General features: G+C 40.4%; 2 protein-coding genes across 2 annotated transcripts in view; both read right to left on the bottom strand.

Moving 5' to 3' along the window:
• Positions 1-6,398, bottom strand: part of ap1m3 (adaptor related protein complex 1 subunit mu 3) — a 29,016-nt gene extending 22,618 nt beyond the window's left edge. The window contains exon 1 of the mRNA XM_069153114.1: positions 6,174-6,398. Coding sequence (XP_069009215.1) covers positions 6,174-6,215 — 42 coding nt within the window. The 5' untranslated portion in view covers positions 6,216-6,398. The remainder of the gene's footprint in view (positions 1-6,173) is intronic.
• A 1,439-nt stretch (positions 6,399-7,837) lies between these two features.
• Positions 7,838-15,089, bottom strand: cunh1orf210 (chromosome unknown C1orf210 homolog). The gene is made up of 4 exons (XM_069152879.1): positions 14,963-15,089; positions 9,799-10,310; positions 9,414-9,605; positions 7,838-8,913 (listed from the first exon to the last, which is right to left on the bottom strand). The coding sequence occupies exons 2-4, from the start codon at positions 9,845-9,847 to the stop codon at positions 8,711-8,713; spliced, it is 444 nt and encodes a 147-aa protein (XP_069008980.1). The 5' UTR covers positions 9,848-10,310; positions 14,963-15,089; the 3' UTR covers positions 7,838-8,710.
• Between the last annotated feature and the right edge of the window lie 12,738 nt (positions 15,090-27,827).

The following is a 27,827-nucleotide window of genomic DNA, read 5'->3' as shown; positions in this document are numbered from 1 at the left end:
AAAAGTAATTCCATGATTGATTAGATAATAGGCCTCAAATAGAGCTACATTTGGGGAGTGTGCTTGGTTTGACTGACATGCCCGTGGTGCAGTTTGGTTTCCGGTATAGGTGGGCGGGCATAGTGTTATTAGTTGTCGGTCAGGTTCAGCCCTGGACCTTCCCGAGTTTATCCAAACATGGTCACTTTTAGACTCCAAAAAAACAAGTTCACAGCCAAAACCCCAGAGCCCACGCTTCAAAACAGTTCACAAAGCAGCAGGTGATGTCAAGATGGATAACCACTTGGTCTTGTTTCCACGAGATCCCTTTACCGTAAGTGTAATTTGACTTCTCTTCTTTGTCAACAAGTTCCTATATTTCCCAGAATAGCTTTCAATAACATCTAAAAAGAGTAACAACCGGTTTTTAATAAAAGGTGGGCGTGGGCTTATAAACATAGCGACCAGGCTAGTCAGTCAGTTGTGTGAAGACACGTCTATGTTTGTACAGCTAAATTTAATACTAAAAATAGAGCCTCTTATGACTATACGTGTTCTGTTCTTCTGTTGCACAATTTTAATGCAGTTTTAAACTATCTTTTGCGATCATTTTTTTCAGGTCTGGTCCGTATTGAGGGACAAAGAGAGGAACAATATCACGTTCTGTCTTGACATTTGAGACCGTTTCTTAGAGGAACAACAATTACAACCGACAAAATTTGCTTCATTTTGCCCAGGGAAAGCACCACACCTAATTTGAATAGAAATGCGCACACACACACACACACACACACACACACACACACACACACACACACACACACACACACACACGTATACACAACAAGGTGAGTCAGCAGTCTTGCTAGATCCCGGACACGCAGAATGAAGTGAAGAAAGAGATCAAAGCTTCTATGCTTGAGGGATCTACATCACACACACACACACACACACACACACACACACACACACACACACACACACACAACATGCACTACTTCCCCCCTTTTTTAATAGAGGAGTCTATGTTGCACTCGGGTCACACATGGTCAGATACAACAAAGGCTTGAGGAAATAAGAAATACAAAAAAAAAAAAGGACATTCCAGTGAAGTAAAGTAATCTGGGTGAGAAAAAGGATATGAACAGCCCACTGCTCAGGTTCACTGAGAGGAGACAGACACCGCAGAGCGAACAGTTCAGAGGTCACCGGGAAAAAAGAATGAGATATAGAAAAATCATTGTATCAAAAAGAGCTGCAGGATTAAAGGCCCGTGGTGTCCTGCGATTCACTTTGTAGTTCTGAAGCCAAACCTCGACAGAATAACAAACATACTGTATCTTTCAAACTAGTCCCATCTTAAAGTTGACTCTGCAGCTGTCATTTTGGTCGTTCTGTGAAAAAGGATTTCGGTGGAAACTTCGCGTCAACAAGTCCAAAAGTTTATGTTGGTTTAAAATTTGTCATAAAACAATATTTTTTTTAGAAAGTGAATAAAGGCCAATGATATTAATAACAGAATAGAAGAATGGTTTAAAACCATTTATCAAGCATTTCTTTTCACTGTTTGGGTATTAAATATCTTTGAGCTTTGGACTTTGGTTGAACAAAAATAAGGCAACGTTATCTTCAGAAATGAGAAACTGTGGACTAAATCAATTAACTAAGAAGATATTCAACAGATTAATCGATAATATCAACTGACTATTGGTTGCAGCTCATTTAAAAATGTGCCATTGTCTGAGACAATATATAAATGAACCGTCAACACATATTGTCGTGACAAGTTAGTTATCGACTGCTTTACTCCCCTTTCTACTGCTCCTAAGTCTCCACTGCCAGTATATTAACGTGGACAACTTTCTTTTGCCAAACAGCAACTTGCTTTAGAGACATTTCAGTTAGCTAATAACTCAATCTGAGTGTGACAGACTTCCCTCATTGTCAGCTGTGACAACCACAGCACAGCTGCAATCACAAAAAGTGATTTAGAAAAAGCTTATGTTTCGCCTTCGGGACATGGTGGAGTCAACACATCTTCGGCGTGTCGTGTTGGTTCGAATGTGTGTCGGTTAAACTCAGATTAAAGAGGAAAACATGCAGTAGTGTATGTTCAGCAGAGGCACAGCACCTCACACAAACAGTTCGCATATTTCATGCCCCGAAGCGGAGAACGCAGCTCCTTAATAATCCAGGTCTCATTAAAGTCTAGTATGAATGTGTTCCTTCTAAGTTAAGCTTTATTCTGTCTGTTGAAAGCATATTCTGGAAAGTTATATTGGCATTTCCGAATACTTTTTAACGTATATTTTGACACTCCTCCATTATGAGAGGCGTTAAAAAACTCTGGTCACAAATGGAGAAGAGTACAGATATGCACATGAAGCAATAACCTTCTTAAATATTCCCAGTTATGTTGCTTGATCAACAACTGTGTTACACGCATGTTTGTGACCATGCATGACCCTGAAACTTAAAGCAGAGGGCTCTTGTCAAATCTTGTGTCAAACAACGGAGTTGCTCCCCACTTCCCTTCCTCACTGGATTTAGCTTTGTGTTCCCAAAAATTTGACACAAAAATTCATGTACATTCTCTGCTCACATTTCAGGTCAAAGGCGAAATGCACACGTACCCGTGGTTACAAAAACACGTGTGACTTAGGTGCTGATCTTGATGAAGTGACATAACCTGAAATCTTTATCTGTACCCTTGAAAGCTGATTATGCGTGATGTTCAAATAGGAAAAGTTGCTATAATTAAAAGATAATTCGAATAAAGTGAGTGAGAATAAATATGAAAACTAAGAAAATTTTTAGCAGCAAAAACTGAAATAAGGAAAACAATAGAAATTGAAGAAAGGATCAAAGTAAGGCAGACTGTAAATTTGAGGCCGACACATTTGCATAGAAAGTGCTATGAAGAATAGTATAAATAAAATGAAGGACTTTGTCATATTAAAAATGTCATTTTCCTTTGCAGGAGGAAACTTTCTCAATGTCACTTTTACTGAAAACAGCAGAGTATTATCTTTTAAAACTACTGGTGGTTTAAAAAAAAAAAAAAAAATAATAACCAGGGGAAAATCATTGTGGGGTTTTAGGGGAAGTTTGTTACTGGGACACACAAGGCAATCAGTGACTGTTTACAATGTGTGAAATCAATAGACACCATTCACTGCTGACCTCTAAAGGCAAAATGGCAACCAGAAAACTCCCAGTAGAGTGTGTGACTGGAAGGCAAACAGGAGCAGACAAAAAAAAAAAATAACTCAACCAAGCTAATGTCACTTTGCATCAAGAGTTTAGACAACAATCACACACTGACTACATCCAAAATTGCATATTCATCTCATGAAATCCTGAACAACATGCTGATATTTTCGTGACAGCTGTGAGGAGTTGACAGTAGCTTACTTGTCGATGAAATAATGGCACACCGAAAAATGCAAAAAGACGCCTCCGAGTTGGTTCGTCAATCGCAACCATTTAACATTGTGCATGCTCACAGTGGCCTGTTTTCTGAACAGTTAGAGGTTCATTGTAGCTCAGCGTCATTCATCCAACTCTTGAGTCTACAGCCACACTGGCAGCTCTGTGAGGCTGCATTTAGGAGCATGCTGACATGCTGATGTTTAGCACAATTAATCTTTGCCACGTGCATCTTGGTTTAGGGCGTTAGCTTGCTAAATTTAGCTAAGCGGCGCCGAACACGAAGAACTGCTCGGGTTCTCGCCCAAAGTCATAAGGACTTATCCTCATGAACGTCCGTGCAAAATCTGATACCAACGCATCCTGTAGTTTTTCAGATATGTCAGCCTGTATGAAAGAGGTGTACCGACCATCACAGCTGACATTGTGGCTGAAATCAAGAGTAAACCAAATACACTGATGAGTCAGTCTTGGATAACTCTTTCACACTTCCGCCACACTTTTGATGAACGGTGCTGCGACTCTTCTAAAATAATGAGTAAACAAATAGCGCGCAACTAAAGAGCGGTAGCTCCTTGAGCACCATCTCTGCATCTCTAATGATGCTAAACTTGAGCACACGTTAAGCCTCCAGCTGATGAAACGTGTCATTACTTGTGACACTCCAAAAACTTCGACCTGAGCGTGTTCATATATTAAAAATTCTATGGGAAGCGCTGGGAACAAAATGATGCCGTGCTGATTTCAATAGCCTGACATTTCAGTCTACGCAGCAGGTCCCAGCAGCAAACTATGTGCAGACGAGTGCCCAGGAGGTACGGTGGAGGGGAGGTGTGTGTGTGGGTGTGTGTGGGTGTGTGTGTGTGTGTGTGTGTGTGTGTGGGTGTGTGTGTGTGTGTGTGTGTGGGTGTGTGTGTGTGTGTGTGTGTGGAGTGGAGGAGTAAAGGACAGAGGTGGAAACTAGCTAATGCTGTGATTATGTGCAGCACTTTGGTCATCCTCTGTTGTGTTTAAATGTGCTGTGTAAATACATCTGACTGATCTGTGTTTTCAAGTGTGTCTACAGTAGGAATACAGCGGCCGGTCTCCCGTGCATGATTGATTTGGGGTTAACAAGTCGGCCTGTTGAATTATTTTTTTTTATCTATAGTACCATTATGAATACTTCCAACCCATTCTGCATTAATATATTTTTAATTGCAACTGCAATGCCATTTACTTCATCTACTGCTGTAATAGGGGATGCATGTGATCAGGACTGAGGGAGGGGTGGAGGGGGGCGTGGGGGTGCTGCTGCTGCTTTAGGTGAAGAGCTACTGACTTGCCCCAGGGCACATATAGATGGATGGATGGATGGATAGATGGATGGATGGATGGATGGATGGATAGATGGATGGATGGATGGATAGATGGATGGATAGATGGATGGATGGATGGATGGATGGATGGATGGATGGATGGATGGATGGATAGATGGATGGATAGATGGATGGATGGATGGATAATGAGAGAGAGTGAGAGAGAAAAAGAAAACCTTTAATCTGTACAATGAGACATGCTGGCTACTGATCCTTTTCCCTGATGGGTATTGTAGTGAAGTGTATTAGGCTTCTTCGGCAATGAATGTATGAATGTAATGAATTTTAGGAGTACTCTTAAAATATATAATAACCACAAGTTAACACAATAACTTAGCTAAACGTATTACCTTGCCTACGTGGCTCTTGATTTTCAACAGCCTTTCATTTAAGACACTGAAAAAACAAACTCTTTCAGATAATCTTAGGGATAAGTGAAGATTCATTTAATTATCGATTAAAATGACATTTATATTTTGAATCAAGCATTTGGGCTGCAAAATGTCTAAAAAAAAAATGTGTCGTGCTGGTTATGTCTTTGTTGTTTTATCTAACTATTAGTACAAAACCAACAAAGCATAACCTAAAACCATATCAGACATGAAACAAGTAATCAGTTCATTCAGTACAACACAAGTTATACAGGTTTCAGTCTCAGAATAATTCCTTAAGTTTCAAGAACAGCAAAACAAACAGTGTTGGGTTTGTACTGTGGGACAAAACAAAACAAACTGTAGACATTACTTCATGCTTGCAGTGGACGTTTTCTGACATTTCGTTGTCAACCGATTAATCAAGAAAACTGCTCCGAGTTGACAATGAACGGAAATTGTTAGTTGCCATTCCTTAACACAGACAAGCAGCAATAAATCCTCAAATTCACAAAACCAAAGAGGTTCACTTTGAATCATCCCGGCTTGAAGAATGATTTAATTGGTTGGGGTGATTCATCTTTTGTTGACTAATTGCTTAATTGTTTGATATGTTCCGCTCCAGACAGCGTTGCCTACAAGTGTTTCAAGTAATGCTTGTTAAATAAACCCACCGTGCATTTTGCAGGATAATAAACACGGCAAGTTTTCAACTTTGAAACAGGACACATCAGATAGAATAAAGGCTGCATCGCCGCACAAGGACAAAGTCCTCTGTGTTTACTGGCAAAATTAGAGAAACGAGTTGAGCAAGTTGGGTTTCTCTTCCCGTCTGTCTGTCTGTCTGTCGTACACGGAGCTCAAACCGCACCAAGTCAGCCAAGTGGTTGTCAGGAAATGCAAAATATATATATATATATATATAAAAGCAAAATGAAAATACCCTTCAGTCGTGTGACTTTCTTTGGCTTAACGCACTCTTTTTTTTTTTCTTTTTTTTTTGGCGACAGGTACCAACAAGTCGTCCCAAACTTACCTTTCCCTTCAGGTCGAGGATAAATATCGCCGACGCCGACATCTTGGTGGAGAAAAAAAAAAAAAAAAATCCTCGAGAACGAGAAGCAGAGCTGGGAAAAAAAAAAAAAAGAAAAAAAATGTGGGTGTTCTGTGAGATATGGGTCAGTTAGACGGTGCTGTTCGCTCCCATCATCCCCCTTCCTCCTCTCCTCTCTTCGGGCGTTTCGCTGCGACTCGTCGTCCTCCCCGGACCGCGCGTGAAGCTGGCGCTGATCACGGAAGCTCAACTTCCGGAGTTTACAGGCGCGGTGACCGTCGACCGTAATAACAGGCCGTGACCCGGTCAGCGTTTTACGATTTATAGGTTTAATTCACACCTTTGGCGTAAGGTAACTAAGTTTTCAAGGGGACGTTTTGCTCCTTTTACTCCACTATATATATATATGTATATATATATATATATTATTTTTTTACCCAGAAGGATTAAGATGTTCCATCTGATCATATGATAAAAGGATTGCATTTTTAGAGATTCAAATACAATCTACTGCATCAAAACTAATGACCAATAGTAGGCTATAACAAAGTAAAATTATTCGTTAAAATACTTTAAAAAACATATATGTATTTTATGTACTTAAAAAAAGCCTTTGGCATGCATGACAGTTAAGTGCAATTTGACATTTACACTGATTTACTGTATTGCTACTTTTACTTCGGTAAATAATACTTCCATCAAATGTATGCCTCTTTTAATTGTAATCCACCAGCCTACAATGACACTATTTACAAGGACATTGTTGTACTTTGGGCTACAAAACTTTCTTTTGATGATCTTATCCGATGTAATGCATTATTATAGGCCTAACTAGCCAACAGTATAAAATAAGTTAAACATCAGCTGACTAAACATTAAAGTGGCTGTCATAATGCTAAATACTACTACTACTACTAATAATAATAATAATAATCATCATCATCATCATCATCATCCTTTTGAAAGAGCACAGTCTACATTATAAATACTCCTATTTTGAAAGATTGAAGATATATTTTGACTCTTGTTTGTAAGATAAAGGGTATCTCAGCATTTCTTCCACCTCTGATTAATAATTATTATTATTTATCCACTACTGATAAATCCACCAGTGCCTCAAAATCTAATTTTACAATGATGTTGGGCTAAATTAACAACAACAACAACAACAACAACAACAAAAATCATAATTTATATTGTAGTTTCTGGCTGTTTTGTTTTGGTCTGAAATCGTTGACACGCCCATTTAAGCACGCCGTGTTAAAGTCTACTTATATTTTGAAGACCGGATCGCGTTAGTTCCGGTTTTGGTGTGAACTTCACGCTCCATGTTTCCGGGTTAGAGCCTCGCCTGACATCTTCACAGACCTGTCAGACCGCTCTCATCAGCTGCGCGGTCTCTTGCGATCCGAAATGCTGCAGGCCTCTGCTCGAGACGCAGTGTCAGACTTAATTACTGTTGTTTATACACCCCCCCCCCCCCCCCCCCACGCGTGGCAAAGTTTAAAATGAAAGGTGAATGTGATGATTAGAGTTTGTGGCCAACGAAGCACAACAACCCAAGACCAAGAGGTGGAGAAAAGTAGTCCTCAGAAGTTAGCTCCACTGTTTGGATCAGGCCCACCAAGACACACCAAGTGACGCTGTTCCACTCACAGTCTGATTTTTATTGAGGTCTCACTGTTTTATGACCAAACCTCATGATAAGTTCAGTCATCAGAAGTAGGTGAAGGGCTGAATTCATGCACACTCCCAGTCTGTTACGCTAAAAATAGCAGCCAAAAGTGGAAAGTAACTAATTACAAGTACTGCTCTTGGTAGAAAGGAGCTGCCCTACATTTTCACGTGGCAGCTGTCGTACATCTTTCCTTGTAGCTCCGTATTTAACAAATCTTAGTATGTGGCACTGATATTTTGAAGAATTAAAAAAACAATTTTCTGCGATAATGTAACAGTATAAAATGATAGATATTTGAATAGTCTTTGTTTTTGTTTTTTTTCTCTTGTAAATCAGGTAATCTGTCTGAAATCTTTTTTTTGACCAGGAAATAAACCACTTTGGAGAACAACACATGGGTCCTGTTGCTACCTTAATTCCCAAACACTTGTTAAGGCTTTAAATTGACAGCATAGATTGGTCTTGACTAATAACATCCAAGCATATTGAAATTAACAAAAAAATTCCTGTTTAAAGCAAGATGTTTTTTCATAGACCGTTTAAATTTAGCAAAACTGTAGTTACGTGTTGTTATTGTTGTTTTTGTTTTGACTAAACCAGTGCTATTAAATCAACTAACAAGTCAGGCAATCAATGGGAACTACTGACATGATAATGTTTTTCATGAAGTTATTCCAATGCTTCCTTCAAGATGTATTTACACACTTCACTTCACTAATATTGTTCATTTTGTGATAGAAAACATTAACTGTGTAGCACAAAAAAAAAAGAACAAAAAAAAAAAAGGAGTGGAATTGGTGGGGGCTTTCTGGCTCCTGAGGGGGTTTTACAGACGCGTCTACTAAGCGATGGAGAATTCAATCTCATCCATCTCTTCCTCTGTGTCCTCGTCTATGTTCTCCGCCGCTCTCTCAGCCCTCGCTCTCTCGCTGGCCGGGATGTAGTTGTCCTCGATGAAGCCGTCATCGTCCTCCTCGCTCCCAGGAGAGACGCAGTGAGGGTTCAATGCATGTCCCCCACGCATGGCGAATTCCACCTCCATGCCTGGAAGCAGTAAAAAAACAAAAAAAAACAACCAACAATCATTACAATGCAAGTCCAACACGTCGTCATGACTGACATATATAAATGATATAAAATGAGTTGCCTTAGAGGTAAACTGTGCACAGAAAGCGGTAATCTGTAACTTCTTGTTACAGCCTGGAGCTGCTCCATCATCAGTGACTTATGAAATGGATTTGAGTGATCAGACAGTTTTACCTCTAAATCGACTTTTAATGGCTGTAGTTTAATCAGCTCACGAGCAACGACTGCGTCTCGCAGACAGTTCTTTTCAACAAATGTAAACAGCACAAGAAAAAAAAGATTTTGAAGATTGATTTATTGGGTCTCTTCCTGTTTCAGTCTCTGCTCTGGACATCATCAGTGAAACACTTCTGTTTTCAATGCTAAATGCAAACAGGTGCACAATAAGTAATGTTTTCCCCACTGCACAAATTGTTATGGCAATATAATATGTAAAAAAAAAGACAAAAACAACAAACCTGAGGGGTCACACTGGCTAACAGTGTCTACCTCCCTCAGACGTGTGTGTCTGTAGCTGGCCAGGTAGCGCCGGACCACTTGGCATTTAGCCAGCAGGGTGATGAGAATGGACACAAAGACGGCGGTGGCCAGGACGGCCACTAGGAACTCCCAGTTGTGACTGATATATTTAGGCTGGGTTGTCAAAGTTTCTGTAAGACAGTACAGTGAATCACATCCTACTTAGTCAGTCTGTCGTGTTTTTTAAGGCAGCAACATGGTGGAAAGCACCTAAAGGCCCAAACTGAGCACTTTAAACCAGACGACCAAATATTTTGTTTGAGCGTAGCTGTATTCTGTCTTCAGAGCAGACAGTGATTACATCTTTCTTTGCTGAAATCTTACCATTTGTTGGTGCCGTTGGTGTCACCGTCTCATTAGATGGTGGTTCCATCTGGCTCTTTTGGGGAGAGACTTCTCCTGTGTTGCTCAGTTTGCTTCTTGCTGAATAAGACCAGTAACATTAATTTTAGCATGAAACCCTTGATTGTGGGAGTATACTGTACCACATATACGTCATTCTCTTTCTACAAGATTCAGCAGTCTCTTGAACTCCTGTAACTGACGCCGGATGTTTTCATTTCTTCACCGACTGACGTTTAATGATGTGCAAAGCCGGTTTGTGTTATATCGTCTTAAGCAGGTAAAAGCTAAATGGGATCTGGGGGCATCTCCCCAGATGAGGGAAGTGGTTGTCTGGAAGTTTTCTGTTGACCGGAGGAGAGCTGAGCCTCCAGAGCTCCACTAGGTGGCAAGGTTGAGTGATGGAGGAGTCCTCGGTTCAGCTCTGACTGAAAGGTGGTGGCAGCATTGTCATAAGATGAGATCCGAGTCCTCGTGCTGTTGCAAATGAGGCTCTACAGATAGTGGGAAAGAAAAAAAAGAAAGAAATTAAAGCAGTGTGAGTCTTTTTTAATTTACCCACTCGCCTACAAAGGCATTGTGGAAAAGAGGGAAAAAAAAGCTTCTTCAGTTATGTAGAATACCACCAAGCTACAAATGGCCCGGGAACCCCATGTGCGACTCCTTTGAATTCTTTGTGCCATTAAATGCATATTTCATAACCGATCCACGCAGAAGGAACATGAACAATCAAATGACCTAAATATTTCACTTAGCATCTATGAAGAGTGAGTGTGTCATCATGAAAAGGAGACGCTGCATGGATCCTTTTTAAAATCCAGAAGTCATAATTGAGCACGAGCTGTCAGGAGCTCAAGAGGATATTATCCACAATAGGAAAAGTGTGTCACAAACAGGAAGTCCCACATACTGTAGGACCTTCCCTCACACTTCTAGCTGACTCAAAACTCTGGCAGAATCACTCATTAATGTGTGTGGTGAGTGACTGTTTCACTGCTACTGTAGGGGAGCTGCAGGCTGTGTATGATTCTCAGAGGACAATAACAGAAAGCCTACCAGACATTATTTGTGAACAACATACTACAGATGGAAAAGTTTTTCAGTCGAATTTCATATGAAAGCATTGCAGATGGGAAGTGTCATCAAATATGAGCAACATTAGACTTTAATGGGAAAGATCAGCATTTTGGGGACCTTTTTCATCATTTGTGCCTGGAGACGGGATTACAAAAGTCCTCTACCAACACCTGTAAAGATCCCAAATTAAAACATTATGTTGCATCTAGTTTGTTTTATTCATACTGAAACCAAACCGAAGCACAGAAGAAGAAAAAAAATCCATACTTTTGACTGATCCTTTTTCCCTTAGCTAAACTAACCAGCTGTTGAATGCATCTCCATAGTCACTGAGTCGACACTATCAAATGTGATATAGACCAGTGCGCTTTGCATACAGTCAAGAACTCGTGCTGAACTTTGACATGTGTTGTGTGTGAGCTGACATCAAAAGCTTAGTTATGATCTGAATGGAAATATAAAGCTGTCCTCCACAGTAGCTGCTGTTAGAAGGAGAGGACCTTCATATTTGCAAATTTGCCAAAAATTTGCATGCATGAGTCTACAGGCTGGCTTCCTGTATTTATAGTACAGTCGTAGCAATGCAGGCAGACAAGTTGTGTTTTTATCCATGCTATCCATCCACTGTGGGCTGTTATGTTTAACCTGCCCTGCTAGCACCTGTATTTTTATGTTCTTGACCCGGATTTTGGATTCTAGAGTGCCTGGTCACTGTTTTATAGGGCATATTCGTGCATTTCTTGGTTTTCTTAATCCCTGCCTTTCTTTCCATTGAATATTTCTAGTATTTTTTTTCATATTTGGACATTTTCCATTATCTTAAAACTCCAGTGCGGAGCTTTTGTGTCCCCTTTCTGTGATTGAGTAATTGTCACTGTGGTTACTTTGTAGCCTTTGCTGTAGCCTACTGATGCGGCGATAAAATTTAGGTCTGAACGGGTAGAGATGAGCTTAACACAGACTTTTTTGTCCACTTATAATTTTAATAAGGGCAGAGAGCATCTATTAGAATAATGTCTTTACTTTGTTTTGCATTAGTTTCTTGGCTAACTATGTTTGCCTTTCTAAATACTGGCTCCTCTGTCTTGATTTGTTAAAGTAATTTACGCTTTCTTTATTTCCCCAATATCTAGTGGTTACTTTCTTAGGCACACCTAAGATAAGGTATGTCTTGCTCGCTTTCTTAGCTCTGAAGTGATTTTTCACAGCGAGCGGGGCCCCGGCTGCTTAGCGCCAGCCATTAGGCCTCTTCCCCTTCATCTCCTCAAGCTATTCTCTTCAGCAGTGTTGGCTGTAAACACACCGACAGGGCTGCCTTTATCTCTTCCTGTTCTGTCCTCACACAGGCAAAGAACAGCAAAATATACACACCAGGCAGCAGAGGACTGGGAGCTGCGGGAGCCAGAAATATGTGTGTCAGCCGCAGTAGTGTTTGTGAGTTTTACTGTGCACTGCTGCTGTACTTTCATCTGTGTTTGTTTGTGAACATGCATGTGTAAAAAGGTTACATTTGCATCTGCATATGCGCTCATCTGTGTTTGAGTATCATTTGAGTAGGAACTCCATCTTTCATAGTCACTCTTTGTTTCATTGCCCCAAACTGAGAGTTGAGTGTCAGTTTACAGACACTAATGATGGCCAAAGGGTGTGAAATGTTCTCTCTGTCATCAAACTGAATTAAACATCAAAATTAAATCCTGTGCACAGAGTGTGATCAGACTCCTTTGAACAGACAAAGTAACTGTAAGCCATTTTTTTTTATGGTTTCAGATTTGATTGTGCGACACAAAGTGACATGGAATAACTGTAAAACATCTTTCAACCTATGTAACAAAGAGCTTAAATCACACATACAAATAATGCATTTTAATAACCACTTATCACAAAATGTGTTTGTTTTTACAAGTCATACTCGACCAAGCAAACATCTCTCTCTCCTTGGCTACAAAAATCACTCCCAAGCTGTCCTTTCTTTGACCCTCACCCTTACAAGCCACAGAGCAGCAAGCCTCCCTCTTTGCCTCTCATCCCACTGCCAAGTTCTGTATTTTTGTCTCGCTTTGAAAAGCGCGGAGCCGAGCCGTGCCATTGTTTGTCAAGAATAATAGGTATTAGATCTAATTGAGCAGCGGGTTATATAAAAAATTTAAAAAAAACAGCGGGCAGAGACATTGTTTATGAGTGATTATTTAACTAATACTGTAATTACCTTAATATGAAAACTACGCCCTTGAAAAAGGCTTAATTGTAATGTCCTATTGTTGTTTAATCGAATCAGGGTCATAAGTGAGTAGTCATGTTTGGTTTGTGCCTTCCAGTCAGTCCTGTCAGTGTCAACAGAGAAACCGCAGCAGCACAATGAGTAGAAGCCAATAAGATAATAAAAACACACTATTGAACCTACACCATGACCACAAACTGTGATATTTGATATTTAAAGATGAGTTTTAGCTCCTGGTTCCATAAATACTGTAGATCTGAAAGTGTCCTCTGTTCTATAGAGTACAAAATAATGGAACAATGTTATCTAATGATTGAGCTGTTAATGGTGCGCCATTGTTTGGAGTGAAAACAGCAGGTGGACAACACGTGGGTCGTCATTTGTCACCAGCAGACTTTAAATATTGAAGAATGCCACCATCAGTCAATCCCATATGCCATCGCAGATGATGAGGGTTGTTATTACTGTTGGGGTACGGTCAAATGTAATGTGACATGATTGTTTTCTATAGTATTGAACAGCCAATCAAAGAAGACAGAAAGGTGATTGGTTTTATGTTTTTTGTAAGAACAAAAGAACAGTTTATCTTTATACAAAGTATGGATATAGAAAATGACATGAGTACAATTGCTGTGGCATTTTATCTTAATATGATAATTATTAGCCTTTTAAGTTATGAGCAGATGCAGGAGATGTTTCACTACCTGTAACAACAGAAGCAGTGAAGATAAGAAAAAGGGAGTCTAAAGGTTATAATGTTTTTATGTCAAGTCTTTTAAATTTTTGCCAAACAAGTCATTAAAGAGTAAAACCTCAACAATAACTAAAAAAATTCAGATGGTGCAGTGGTTAATGATTCACAATATTGACCCACAAACTTGAGTTCTGTCAGCCCTCTGATCTGTTATAACTAGTTTGTTTAAGAACATTTGAATAATTACGATTATTATCTGCAGTTGAAGTGATTTTATTGGTTTTCTTTCTTCTCTATCATGCACTGATTCAGCTGGTGCCTCATTTAATTATGTGGAGTAACAAACTGACTTTGCAGAGGACAACTAGGGGAAAAATCAATAACTAAATTTAGCTTTAGCTATGGCTCGCCACATCTGTCTCACAAGCGAGCTTTCACTTGCTGTAGCCCACTGACTTCAGCTGGAGTTGTTCTGTGGCAGACAGTGCAGTAAAGTGTGCTGACGGGTCCTACAACACACAAGTCAGAGTGCAGTTTGTGCAGCAAAACAAAGCCAGACTGCAGCAACCGCATAGTGACAAAGTACAAACTCTGCATTTTGTTTTTGAGATCCATTTTCTAGTTGCTGCAAATTTAATCATCAAATATCTCTGACACGTCTATGTAGTAAAGCAGGTGTAAAATAGTCAGCCAGCTCAGTTTTGTCCAACTATTTTCTGTGATTTGTCTTTGTAGTTCAGTGCGGGTCATTCAAATGTAAACACATTGGTTATGTCACTTCTCTGTATTCAGAAAAAATGACCCTCAACCGCTGCAGCACTGAATACCTGCAGTGTAGAAAATAATTATGTGACAACTTCCAATTTTAAAAAATAATATTTAAATGTTCAAATATATATCAGTCTTGTAGATTGTTCTGGCAATACCTACTTCAGACTGTCCTCCTTTTTGGCTGAAACCAGAAGTAAATGTATGAGTATATCTGAGAATTTATAATTTGGAGCATTTGGAGCAAACGTAGTACATTTATTTTTTTGAACACATTGTGAGATTTTAGTAAATTATTTGGTAATTATTCCATTGTCTGTCCAAAAACTATCACCCAAACTATAGATGTTACTCTGAAGCTCTATCTTGTTCATCTGAAGTCTTACCTGTTCACCTGTAGGTCCCTGTGTCCTCACAGACTTCACCTGCCTTCTGTCCGCTCACATGTCACATCAGCTCACTCGCGCAATTGAGTATAAAAATGGAGAAATGTTGTGCAAAGGTTGAACGAGGCGTGTTCTGCAGCCGGTTCCCAGAAGGACAGGTTAATGGCTAACTTTGTAACTAAGGTGTGCTCGCTCCCGCCTCCTGCTGCTCTTCTCTGTCCAATGGCAAGGCAGGCCTGCTCAGAGGCAAAGCTGTCACTCAGCAGTTGCAAACCAGGAAGAGGTCAAACATGACTTATAAGCAATATGTCATGTTTATACTGTAACTACCAGTGTGCATTCATAAATAAGACTGTAAGCAACCAGTCAAATGTAGTTCAGCGAGTACACAGGTCCAGTAATCAAATAATCACCGTCATGCGTCTGTCAGCTCTTCTTGTTCATGTATGTGTGTGTGCTTAAGTGTAGTTTCATTAATATGCCACTGCTTGCTCTGTTAATCTAAAATGTAAACCATTTTCTCAGCCCTCAGTAGATGACAGAGGAAAACAGACAAAATGCATTTTCGTGGCGACGAGGAGTTTTGTTTATGTGAGACATACAGCCCGAGCAGACAGAACAGAGCTCTGGTGGCTCTGAAAGGAAAAGCGAGGTGACCCTGAAAACAATAGGGCCACTTCCTGACCACTCAGCAGTGCTCTCTGCATCTTTACATCTCATCTCCCTTGCTCTTCCTTCTTTCCCTCCCCTCGCTCCCTGCGTATGTTCCAGGATGCTTCAGCTGCATGTCTTGGGGCAGATGGCAGGGACGTCGATAGGTTGGGACCTTAAAGTGATAATTCAGCATCATCTGAAAGAAGCAGGAGGGGTTTCCCACTGTAGATACTATGGGAGGTTCACATTCAGTTGTGTTTTATCTACTCAGTATCTTCGCCAAAGACCTGACCTTTGATTACAGTAAATAATACTTGTCGTTGGGGGAAAATCAGGGTTTTTGCAGTGGAATTGAATTGTTAAGAACATGGCAAATAGAGGTGAATGTTTTGATATTCAACCTGCTTTTACAGATTTAATTTTTGGCCATTTTTGGCAGCAGCAAAAACAAGTTGATCAAGTTCTAAGTTGTTATTTACACACAGAGCAGACAAGTATTGTTTTTGTTTGGAGTCGTGTTTCTGGACATCTGAGTAGTCCGGTTTTTGCTCTCCTTTCAGCTTTGTTTTGGCCATTGACTCTTATAGTTTCTTAATGATCCATTATATTAGCCAGTGGATTTGTCTTTTTGTTGCTTGCTCCTATCGTTCAATGCTGTCTGCCGCAGCTTGAAATAACAATTATAAGAACAGACAGAGTGAACTAAAACAGTAGAGAAGCCATAAAACCAAAAGAATAAGCTGAAAGATGCTAAAACGTTTTGTAGAACTGCAGAGGAACTGCATCTAAACTGAATCTTATTCAGAAAGATAATAAAGTCCAGATTTTTCTAAATAAGCTGTGGATATACTGGATATTTCATTGATTTTTTTTTTTTCCCCTGGTGATGTTGTTGGTCCATCTACAGCACGTGAAGGTGAAGGTCATTAGAAGCAGCAGTGCAACTGTTCCCAGAGTCTGGATAATTTTTAGGAGGAGGCCGGGGGATCCCCCCACTTTTGCTGCCTTGGGATGTTTACTCTTTGTCCTCTAAGTGAAGTGGTGGGGTCTGAGATCACGGCCCTTTCTGTGGGGTAGATGGGAAAGAGCGGGGAAATAACAACACGTGCCACACTGTACATAACAATGGACAGTTCACCTCGGGGAGGAAGAGCTATGTGACAAACAAGCCTGCCACTGGCCATTAAGCATCCAGAAGGGACAATCCACAGCACTGGAGAGGCTGGATGAAGCAATTGTTACCTTTTTTTTTTTTTTCTTTTTCTTTCTCATACAAAATTCCCTTCTGGGACCAATCTAAGTGTAAATTTTACAAGGTGATAGCCGCACATTGTTCACATTTTTGCGAGTTTGTAACTCTGTATGTGGCCTCCATCTGGAAATATGATAATGTGAGTGAGGCTTTGCACATCTGCTTCAAATCTGTAAATCTATCAAAGAAACAGCTGCATTTTTATTTACATTTTTTGCATTACTCTCCGACTGATCTTCTATTCTTACTGACTACTATATTAGATTTTATATCAGGGGTCTAATTTCAGTAATTCAGGTGCTGCATATAAAATGAGCTTCTGCGCACAAAAATAGGCCCTTTTGTCTTTTTCATGTCCTTCACTCTGCTGCTGTGATGACCCAGTTTCAATACGGAGGTTGTTTAAGTTTCATCTAATTTAATCTAATATAAGAGTTTCCTGACTGTATGGGCTCAGTGGTTTAACATTACATACCTCACTGGCACTAACATGCAGAGTACAGCCTGTGTTTGTTTGGCTTGATCTCCTGCCACCTTCTGCCTACTGTGTGTAACACTGCATATATATAGATAGAGATGAAATGGACAGTATTAGTATCAGTCTGGTTTCTCTCTTTGATGGTGTTTGGGGTGATTATTTTCTTTTCTTTAACTCTTTAAGGTGAATGAAGTCTACTTACAAAAACACCTACGACATAAATTGGATCCCTTCCCGTTTTGAAATGCATTCAGCTTAGTGTTTATTGACCTGCATGCTTCCTCTTTAAGGAAAGTTATTTATCTAAATGGTATGTTAATCAGTAGGTGCCATTACCTTACTGTTTTTTTTGGATGTCATGGTTGTGTTAATGTACAACAGACTTTTACAATACTTTGAATAATAAACTGGCTGCAGAAAAATAGCCTCAGTAGCTCAGAAACACATCGTTTGTGGAATTGTTAAGACGAAGCTGCATTGAAAATATCCGTGGTGTTACAACGCCGTACTGTTGATCTGCATACTTTGGGAGAGTCATGTAAAAGTCAACACATTTTTATTAAACTCTAACTGGCTGTTTCTAATCCCTCTGTGAACGCTGTGAGAATATTTATGCAAAAAGTGAGTGTTGCAGAATTCAGAAATGGCTGAGGAATTTGACATTTAATGACACATAATGAAAGACTTATTACGGCTGCTTTTTCAGGTTTGGCCTGCAGAAAAGATGTGTCTGCAACATGGCCTGGTATTGTTCAAAAATGTTCAATATCGGCACCGATGCAGAGTCTTCGATATCGGTTCCTGAGCGATACATTTTTTAATACCATTTTTAAGAAAGTTACAGTATGTTACAAATCTTTAATTTTCCATCAGTTTAGAGGAAGAGACTGCAACCGTGGTTATGTTTTTGTCTCTATAATTAAGAAATGTCCCCTTACATGAAATCTATCGCTAAATCCCACAATTTACCGATGTTACCCAAACGCCTCAACTGCAGGCTGTTGGTAATTACTGCAGCGTACGAACTCAGACAGAAAAGTAGCCAAAAGATTGTTTTAAAGCGAGTGAAATAAGGCACTGTAGTGTAAAATGTACTTAAATTGAAACAGAGGGAGTTCATCTATGTGGGCGTGTCTTTTAAAATATGTACTTTTGGATGAAGCTCAAGTCTCATAGTCATAAAACTAACCAAGAATTGCTTTTTTTTAATGCCGAAAAGTCACGTGGAAAACTGTTGTTGTTAAATCAAACAGCAATGCCAAAATTATGTTTTTTAAACAAATTTCTTTGCACATTCCAATGGAATCACAAGTACTGTAGCTTTTCTTGGTGCTTACAAAAGCACATGTATGGTAAAAAAGTGGATTTCCTACAATGGCACGGCCTGCATTTGGCAGCACCAGTGTTCCCGGCAGCACTGTAGCATGTAATAAAGCCTACTTACACCAACTTCCTCAGTAACTGCGAGCGCATTTATGCTTTGGCACCAGCAGCTGTGTCCCTCCTTCCCACTAGTTGATGGGAACAAGAACCTATAGCCGGCGGAGCTGTGACCATGTCCGACTGTGTGCATGTGTGTGTCTGAGTGTGTTTGTTGAACAAGCTATCAGACAGGAGCCGAGACCCTCCACCTCCACCCCCGCCATCACCTCCACAGGCTTTTTCCTGCCTGTAGGGTGATTCCTGCCCCTGCGCTCCCTCCACTTCCTTCACACACATATCAGCCTGCAGCAGCAGTACCTCTTCCTGAATCTGGCTCAAGTTCTCTGGACACTAAGGACAAGCAACAACAGCTCATCCATCTCTCTCTCTCGCTTTTCTCTTCTGTTGTAAACCCCTCACTTCTAATCCTCCCTGGCTCACTCTATCATTTTAACATCAGCTCACATCATTTCCCCAGGTAATCACACTTCCGGGGCCTCTGTGGCTATAGTCTAAAGGAAAATCTTGCCTTTCAGCTCAGCACTCCCACACTTATTTAACTCCCTCAAAAACGCCTGTAATATTCCAGAGACAGAGTTGGCTGGACTCAGCAACCACTCCCTTTCCACAATATCCTTGATACCACGTTCTGATGGGACTGATATTCTATTTCTGTCATTAGGATTTGCAGCCATAACTTGCATAATAACAGTGATGAAAAAAACAGCTCCATCAGACCATGGCCAAGTCAGGAATAATGCATTGTTTGTGCCATTGTTTTCAAAATTTCTTTCATTCTTTTGGCAGCATTTTACAAAGAAAGAAGTATTTAAATGAATCCTATAAGACAAACAAAAGTTGTTTTTTGGAATCATTCAAATAATTTAAGGGCAATTTTAGTGCTATAACCTGTACTGCAACCAAAGCACAGACAGAAGGAGAGAAATATAACAAAGCCTTCGTCTTCTGGGAGCTGTGATTGATATGCAAAGCAGACTGAAAAGCTCAGCTTCTCAGGATTATATGTGACCTTTCAAAAGGTAAACTATCAAAACCATTTTGCCTGTTCTGGAAAATATCACCTTCTTTTATTTTTCTTTTTTTTTTTTTATCGCATCAAACCTACAGGTCGACTTCACGCTGTTATGATTGGGATTTCCTCAGTCTGATCTGCAGGCTTTCCATAACACCATCAGTAAGGTGTGTGTCTGCGTGTACAGTATATGTACCTGTGCCAGGTCAGCAGGGGCTAAAACATCAACATCCATCAACATCCTGACAACACGGAGGGTTTGTTTGGTGTCACTCTGACGGGTCACCGAGCTGTGCATCTGGTGGTGGACCCACATCACCCCGTCCACATTCACAGTGCCCCAACCTCGCCCCCAGGAGGCAGATTGGGAGACCAGAGTTGGTGGCGGGTCACGCTGCCTCAATTCTGGACCATATTTTCTTTCCAGTGTGAGACTGATGAATGGGCAGGAAAAAAGTATTTATGAGCATGTGGCCTCTTCCCAGTTACATTAGTGTGAGTCCAGATTGTGTCTGTGTGTCGTGTTCATATAGACAAAATTAGACAAACTCTTAAAATGAACGGGAAACAGACAGAGTACGCTGCCGTTATTGGGTTGTGTGGTGCTAAATAAATAAACTGTAAGTGCTAAAAAAAGTATAATTAGATGGTGAAACTGGTTTAAAGGGCAATTGTTACAGTTATATTCAATTACTGGCACACATTTTCATGGAAGTAAATAACCTCATAACATGTCGTCAGCACATTGTAAATGCCACAAAAGGATCAACTAGCTATTTGAGCAGCAGTAATATTTTTGCCAAGACATGTAGATAAACCTTTTAGGTCATTTTTGTCAGCCTCGTTACTCATGCCATTGGAGGATATAAAACGGACTGCTTAGTGCTCACTGGTTTTGTCTCTCAGGGAGGAAACGTATCAAACCTACTAGAATATGCAGCTTTCAAGTGGTTTTGGAAAATATTTAGATTTAACATACCAGAGTATGTATTTCGTTCCCCTTCCCAGTTAGATCATGTTGGTTAGAAACTGTGATGGGAGACATTAACTCTAAAGAACCTCACACATTTACTCCTACTGTGCGTGAAAGTAGCTCAGAAAGCACAGATTGCAAGAGAGAGCAGTCCCGTCAAAGCCACAACACTCGTTACAACTGGCACAGAAATGCGACCATGTTGGGACAAAATGCATGAATTTACCAGCAGTGTTGTGGGCCAGGGATGCTGGCAGGAGCCTTCTCCCTGCAGTAGTGCTGCCAAACGCTGCCAGTTCAACCTGTTTTCAACCCAGAGATGTGCACCAGGTGTCTTCGGTTTAACGAACCAAACACCACATGGATAGGTTAAGGAGAAGATCACGGTTTGGGTTTAAAAAGTAATTTTACGCAGGTAATGTTGTGCATGCCATGTAAATTACGTTAGTTTAATATTTTACATGGCGCAATTACCTTACTTAAGTTACTCATGATGTCGGTTTCTTTCTCATGGACTCAAACACTGATCACCTGAGTGAAAGCTGTGTTTGGTCCATCCAACCTCCTCCTTTCTCTCTTTCTTTCTACTCCGTCACTTCTCTTTCACGGTGCTGACACAAAACGGCAACTTGTGAGTATCTCTCTGACACAAACGGCAACCAACCGTAACGTCACCCATTGGTTTGTGAGCTTCCATTACGAAGCCTCGGGTTCGAATTTTGGCAATCCCAGTCTTTCTATTTTGGAGACAGAAGTAACCATATTTAGACAAGCTGGGGAAAAGCAAACAGTGACTCAATTTGACTCGATCTGACTGGGAACCCGAGGACACTATGCCCCGCCCACTGATGGCAGAAATCTAACTGCACCACAGGCCTGTCAATCAAACAGACATGACCCCAAAAATGCCACTTCTTGAGGCCTTATATCTAAATAATCCAATTATATTCAGATAGGCTGCCAGAAAACTAATAAGAAGAAGTGACTTTAGCGAACAACACTAAATTGACTTGCCGAAAACAATGTATTGACTTTGTATTTCATAATAGAAGTTGAACGGGAGTCTATAGAGCCAGCCCCTAGTGGCCCTCGTTGGTATTGTAGTTTAAGACACTTCTGTATTGGCCTCATTTTTCAAACCTGGAAGCTACGTTCACTTTTATATACAGTCTATGCTCTGACACCAATGACTTCGATAGAACATCAGTATTTCACACCCTGTGAATGTCCATTGTTGTCCATAACACCATCCGAACAATATATAATTTAAAACAATAAAAAGAGCTACTTTATAATGAGATATCATCCTTTTTAATCCCTTTATGCTTCTTTCTCTGAAAACCCTGCTGCTACACCCCCAGTGATGCAGTGATCGTTCATTTGCCATCCGCTCACTCTCATACATGCTGGTATTGAAGAGTAAGAGAGCTGAACATTTCCTCACATAGCCACAAACAATGTATATTCTGTAAGTTGTCAGTTCACATTTTCTTTCTCTCATAATTCAAACCACTTGTTGTCTACATTGAGGTAGTAACGTTCTGTTCACTGGTTACACTGTTCACACTGATGGAGGAATATTTAGATGGAAATACCATCCCTGCCATCTAACAGTCTGTCTATGTTATGGCTTGAAATTAACCATGAGGTTAATGTCTGTATAACTGTATTATAATGGTAATGAGATTGCTGGTGGAGCCGGAGGAAATGGAAGGGAGGGAAGGGAAGTGTTCCCGTCATGGAGAACTTGAAACTTGAATCATGAGACCGTTAAACCTGTCAATAACTCGCTCAGTATATCCCTGGTGGTACACAGTGTGTGTGTGTGTGTGTGTGTGTGTGTGTGTGTGTGTGTGTGTGTGTGTGTGTGTGTGTGTGTGTGTGTGTGTGTGTGTCTGTATAGTAAAGAGGTAAGGGCTAATGATTTGCTATACATGTCTACAAACATGTGTTCAGATAAGATTATATGTCTCGTGCACAGCTCTGACTGTGTCTCAGCAACTTCACCCATCACGCTCGCCCTGTGGCCACGCTAACTTTGAATATTTTTGTCTTCTGTCAAATCGTTTCCCATCGTTCCGTGTGTCAATTCATCTGCTGGAGACATTTTCCCCTTAAGGTTACTTAGATGGGCAGCTCTTTCTTTGTGAGAAAGGGTACAGTGGAAAGTGACGGGAAATATGGGAGAGGAAAGGAAGCGACATGCGACAAAGGTTAGGATCTCATTTGTTGTGATCTCACCACACTTCTGTCTTCATGTCCGAGGAGGTGGTTCAGTGTCTCCAGTCATTATTACAGCTGCACAGTTCAGATGTGTTCATGTGAAGGCTTTAACGCATTTCAGTTTATGTGCTTGTGTGAAGGTATTTGCACTGACGTATGTTTGGCTCTGTTTTGATCGTACATCAGCTCTCCGGTTCAGATACTGTTGAAGGAATTCGGCCAATAAAGCCAATTCTGATAGAACACAATGTTGACAGTAAAAGTATGGGTGTTGCTGGAAAGAAGCTTATTTCTAAAATGTGGATGTTTCACACACATCTTCAACCTGACAGCACAAACAATCTAAACAATCACCACAGTTTCAGACTAGTGTCACCGATCCAATATCTTACTAAGTGTGAAATATGGTCACAGTGTCGGCTTCTGTTCATGAGCTATGGTGTTAAATAATAGCCAGAGAGTGTGTTTTTGCAGAACATTATGATATCACAGTGAAGCTGACTTTTGACCTTTTGGGTCTAAAATGTTATCACCATTTCAACCTATTAGACATTTGTGTCAAATTCTATCTAAATGACAGTATGAATGTTCGAGGGAAGGCCGACAAACATTGTGACCTTTGGCCACCAAATTCTAATCAGTACATCTCTGAGTCTACGTGAATGCTTGTGCCAAATTTAAAGAAACTCCCTTCTGTCGTAGCTGAGGAATCGCATTCACGAGACAGACAGACAACCTGAAAACATAATGTTGCATAAAAGTGTGAATCAGTTTGTGACCTTTTGCTACACATTTGTAGCACTCTGACCACTACTGATGTCAAATCAGAAGCTTGTCACTTGATTTTAAATATTTATTGTAGAAAGTGAGTTACATCATCATCATATCTGGGTAAAAAAAACTGTCTGTGACCACAAAGTAATTAAGTCCAGCTGAGAGCGAGTAGTTACGACAACATCAGTACATGAATAGGAGCAGTTCAATAACTGGTACAACACTAAACTGTTCAATGATAGCTTTTAGATTCTCCAGAACATCTAAAATGGTAATACGAACTAAAAACACATAATGGTAAAGTATAACAAAGTATATTTGTGCATATTGCTCCCCTTTTTTCACAACTAGTATAAAATGAAGCAGTTCATTGGAATAAACTTGGGTTTGTTTTAATAAGAAGCATTCAGAACTACAACAGTCTCCCAGCATCTCGGTCAAAGCCCCAGGAAAAGCATTATGCTGTGCTGTGTCACATGAGACCCGCTGGACCAAAATACTTGTTATTGGTCTTACACAATCATTACAAAAACATTTGCTAAAGACCAACATGTTTTTGGTGAGCATGGTAAATGCTCCAAAATTATTCCGTAACAATTTGAGCCAGTGGGTACAACTAAAACTAACGGGTCTGTGAAAAGAGCCGCTTGAGTGTGGATGCATCAGGACACTTTGGAATGGATGGGCTGCTATCTTGGATTGTTGTATTCTGTTTTACACAACTAGGCTCTACAGTACAAAGCAGATTACTTATACGCACTTAAAATATGTTCCATGCATGCACTGATCTGTGAATCCCTATCTGTTTATTTTTAATAAACTGAAGGCTAGACGCCACTCACTTCCACTGGAACATGATTAGCTTACTGCCTTGAGCAGATCATATTTGGGATAATGCAACCCGGTATCAAAGCAAAACGTGAAATAGTCACGCTTTGGCCTATCCAGGTGTGAAAGTTACACGTTTTCCTGTGATTTATAGGAAATTTAAAATAAAACACATGGTTGGGGTTACTAAATAAGCACGTGGTTGAGGTTAGGAAAAACAACATGGTTGGGGTCAGGGAAAGAAAACTTGTTTAGGGCTAGGAGAAAGAACCTGGTTGGGGTTAGGGAAAAATAAAAACATGGTTTGGGCCAGGAAACAACTCAACAAAAACATTGTCACCTCCTGGATAATCGTCTCGCATGGCAGTCTGTGATTAATGCCACCAAATCACCCTCCTGCATCCTAATACTGCCAAAATGTGTTGCTTCTGTTGCAGGACCTTGCGATACATGACATTTACGTGTGTGTTTTCAGGTTTCAGGCTTTTGAAATGTGTAACTTTCACGCCGAGATAGGCCTAAAGCGTGGCTTTTTCACATTTTGCCATGATTCTGGGTTGGATAATACCGAGTAAACCTGTCAGTTTCTCACTAAAGTGTTGGAAATCTGCCTCTGAAGAAGCTTTTGACAGATAGATCGTATGAGAGCGTAAACACAATCAGAACTCACATACAGTAGAAGTACTGCTGGAGAGTTTATCAGGCTTTTATGGCTCTTTATATTTGGGGAAATCCAACTTGGTAAAATGGAGGCATTTAAATGATACTAATAATTCTCACACACATGCACTATCTCTAAATCTGTGTCTTTCATCATTACACTCTCTCTATCGCTCACAGCAGGGTTTTTTTTCTCTCTCACACACAAGCACGCTTTGAGATACACATTCATACATCATTCACATCTCTTTACATCTCCCTGATCCAGTTGGGAAGGATTTCTTTATCAGACAACATGGAGTGTGTTGGGATGGAGGTCAGGGGTTTATAACTGCAGTTGGTGGGAAAAATCAAAGGGGGGTGATTCAGGAGGCCGGAGAGGTGTGAGTGACACCCTTGCTTCAGCTCCCAGGGCCCAGCAGGATCAGTGCGTGTGGAGCCAGGCCAGCTCGCCACACAATGAGGGGAAATGGGAATTTAATACAAACTTTCTCACAAAGTCTCACAGACCTCCCGCCTCTGTTGCCGGCCTCACTTCCAGACAACCCCCCAGCTAACGCCATCACCACCTCCTCCACTGCAACCACAACAAAATGTCAGAAACCACTAAAACATGCCCGGGAGCGTGTTGCTATAAATTTAATGCTTGGCGCAATTTAGGTGGCGTTTCCCCTACAAGCTTTCAGCTGACCACAAACACTTTTCTGGATGGAGTTTGTGAAAACTTAATCTTTAGAGTGGCAATATAAACTGTAGATACAACAATACAGACAAGGATACAACTTTTTTTTAAGGAGATTATGAAGATGAGGATGAAACCTGACTATGTCTTCATGTACAGAATAAGAACCCTTACATGTCGGGTGAATGATATAACTTACTGTCACCAAGAACACCAAAAGTTTAGCTAACATTTATATGCGTTTTACATATAATTCGTGCATTCATTTCTACCAGTTCACTTTAATTACAAGATCCACACTGCACTTTAGATTTTTAAGGTAATTCGAAACAAACCGCAATTATATTGACTGTCTGCATGCCTGCCAAACAGCTCATCCTCTTTATTTCTTTGTTTCTTGTCCAGCCAATTGCTGCACACGCCAGTGCATAAGGACATTTCTTTGTTTGTTGCACTGTTATGCCTCAGGAGGCAATAGTGCGCTTTTTAAACTTGGCCAGGAGATGCGCTGTGCCGTGTCTTTGTCTGGTGGTGGAATTAAGCAAGTGGCTGTCACTCTAACAACAAACACAGTTTGTAACTACTGTACAACAACAAAGGCTATTGGATACAATGGCTAATGTCTGAGGAGTGCAGATAGACGCCTCCACCCTGCCAGAATGATTTCTTCCACATTCACACACATATATGGACTCACAAACAATATTCTGGGTGCATTACACATGCACGCTCACAGGCTGTTGCTTCCCTGTCACTCCAGTGAGCCATCACATATGGACACATAGATATACGCACATATGCACACACATTCACATGAGAACACTCACTCCTGGTTTCTGGCTCTTGACAGACTTAATGCAGCCAGAGGCTGAAGCATCTGTGTTGACCCAGCCTTTGGTCTTTTCCTTTTTGGCTTCCTATGTAAGCTCCACCAAGCTATGTCTTCAACACGCAACACTTTTCTGTCTCTGTGCTTCCTCCTTTGCTTTCCTCCTGATGTTTCTCTAAATTGAAATCTGCAAAACCTGCTGTAATCATCAAAAAAAAAAAAAAAAAATGCCTCAGAGGAGTGTGCAAAAGTATTCTGAAAGTGCACTTCATTTTATATTATAAACCTCTGGCTACATTGTCCATAGACTTGTGCTGCAAACACAACTGTGTAGGTAGCAGTCTGTTCATGTGACAAGTCAGTATTATTGTTCTCACTGTTTAAAGTATGTAAAAACTAAATAAGAGGGTCTTTAAAAAGGAGTTGCTCTGGCTTCTGAGCTACACAGGTCACACTAACACGTCAAAGGGACCAACTGAGCCAACTGTGAGCGTTAAGACCCTGTGTTTGCCAAGAGGCAAAATGGAAACTTCCCATTTCAAATTCTGATTTAATTTCTTTTCTGTTATTTTTTAGCTTCTTGAACCACCAGGACATCTTCTTCTTCTAATAATGGTTTTCAGTCGGTGATTTGTGCACTATTTGATATTATAAGCATATGACATTATTGACTTAATCAGTGTGTAAATCAATTTATCAACGAGCCTTAGATTATTTTTTATTCTTAGAATAGTATAGAATATGCCTTGGAGGCAAAAGAAACCCGTGTGAGCTCCCGAAATTGAAAACAGGAAATATCAAACAATAAGAAGCTGTGTCTACTTCAAGGCGATTGTCTGAAGCAGCGAGGAAATGTGGAAAAAAAACATCAAATCAGCCCGCGAGCTTATGCAGAGCAAATGAGAAAAGGCGTGTGCAGTTGTTCCAACTAGATGTTTCATAGTGAGACATGTGGAGCCCTCTTAAAAGTTCGGGGCAGAAATAGACATAACAAGCATGTTGTTCATCATTTCCTGAGGCTGACTGATTGTGATGGCAGGGAGAGAGTGACCGTCAG

Source organism: Embiotoca jacksoni, unplaced genomic scaffold (assembly GCF_022577435.1).
Source record: "Embiotoca jacksoni isolate LCO1_2020_lvr unplaced genomic scaffold, fEmbJac1.0.p SCAF_19, whole genome shotgun sequence".
Taxonomy (NCBI): Eukaryota; Metazoa; Chordata; class Actinopteri; family Embiotocidae; genus Embiotoca; species Embiotoca jacksoni.
Note: the sequence above shows the minus strand (reverse complement) of the source record. Positions and strands in the feature narration are given on the sequence as shown.

Coding starts and splice junctions, on each gene's coding strand:
- cunh1orf210 (XM_069152879.1), bottom strand. CDS start 9,847: ATGGAACCACCATCTAATGAGACGGTGACACCAACGGCACCAACAAAT. Junction 9,606..9,798: donor ACCAACGGCACCAACAAATG/GTAAGATTTCAG, acceptor ACTGTCTTACAG/AAACTTTGACAACCCAGCCT. Junction 8,914..9,413: donor TAGCCAGTGTGACCCCTCAG/GTTTGTTGTTTT, acceptor TACTGCTTCCAG/GCATGGAGGTGGAATTCGCC.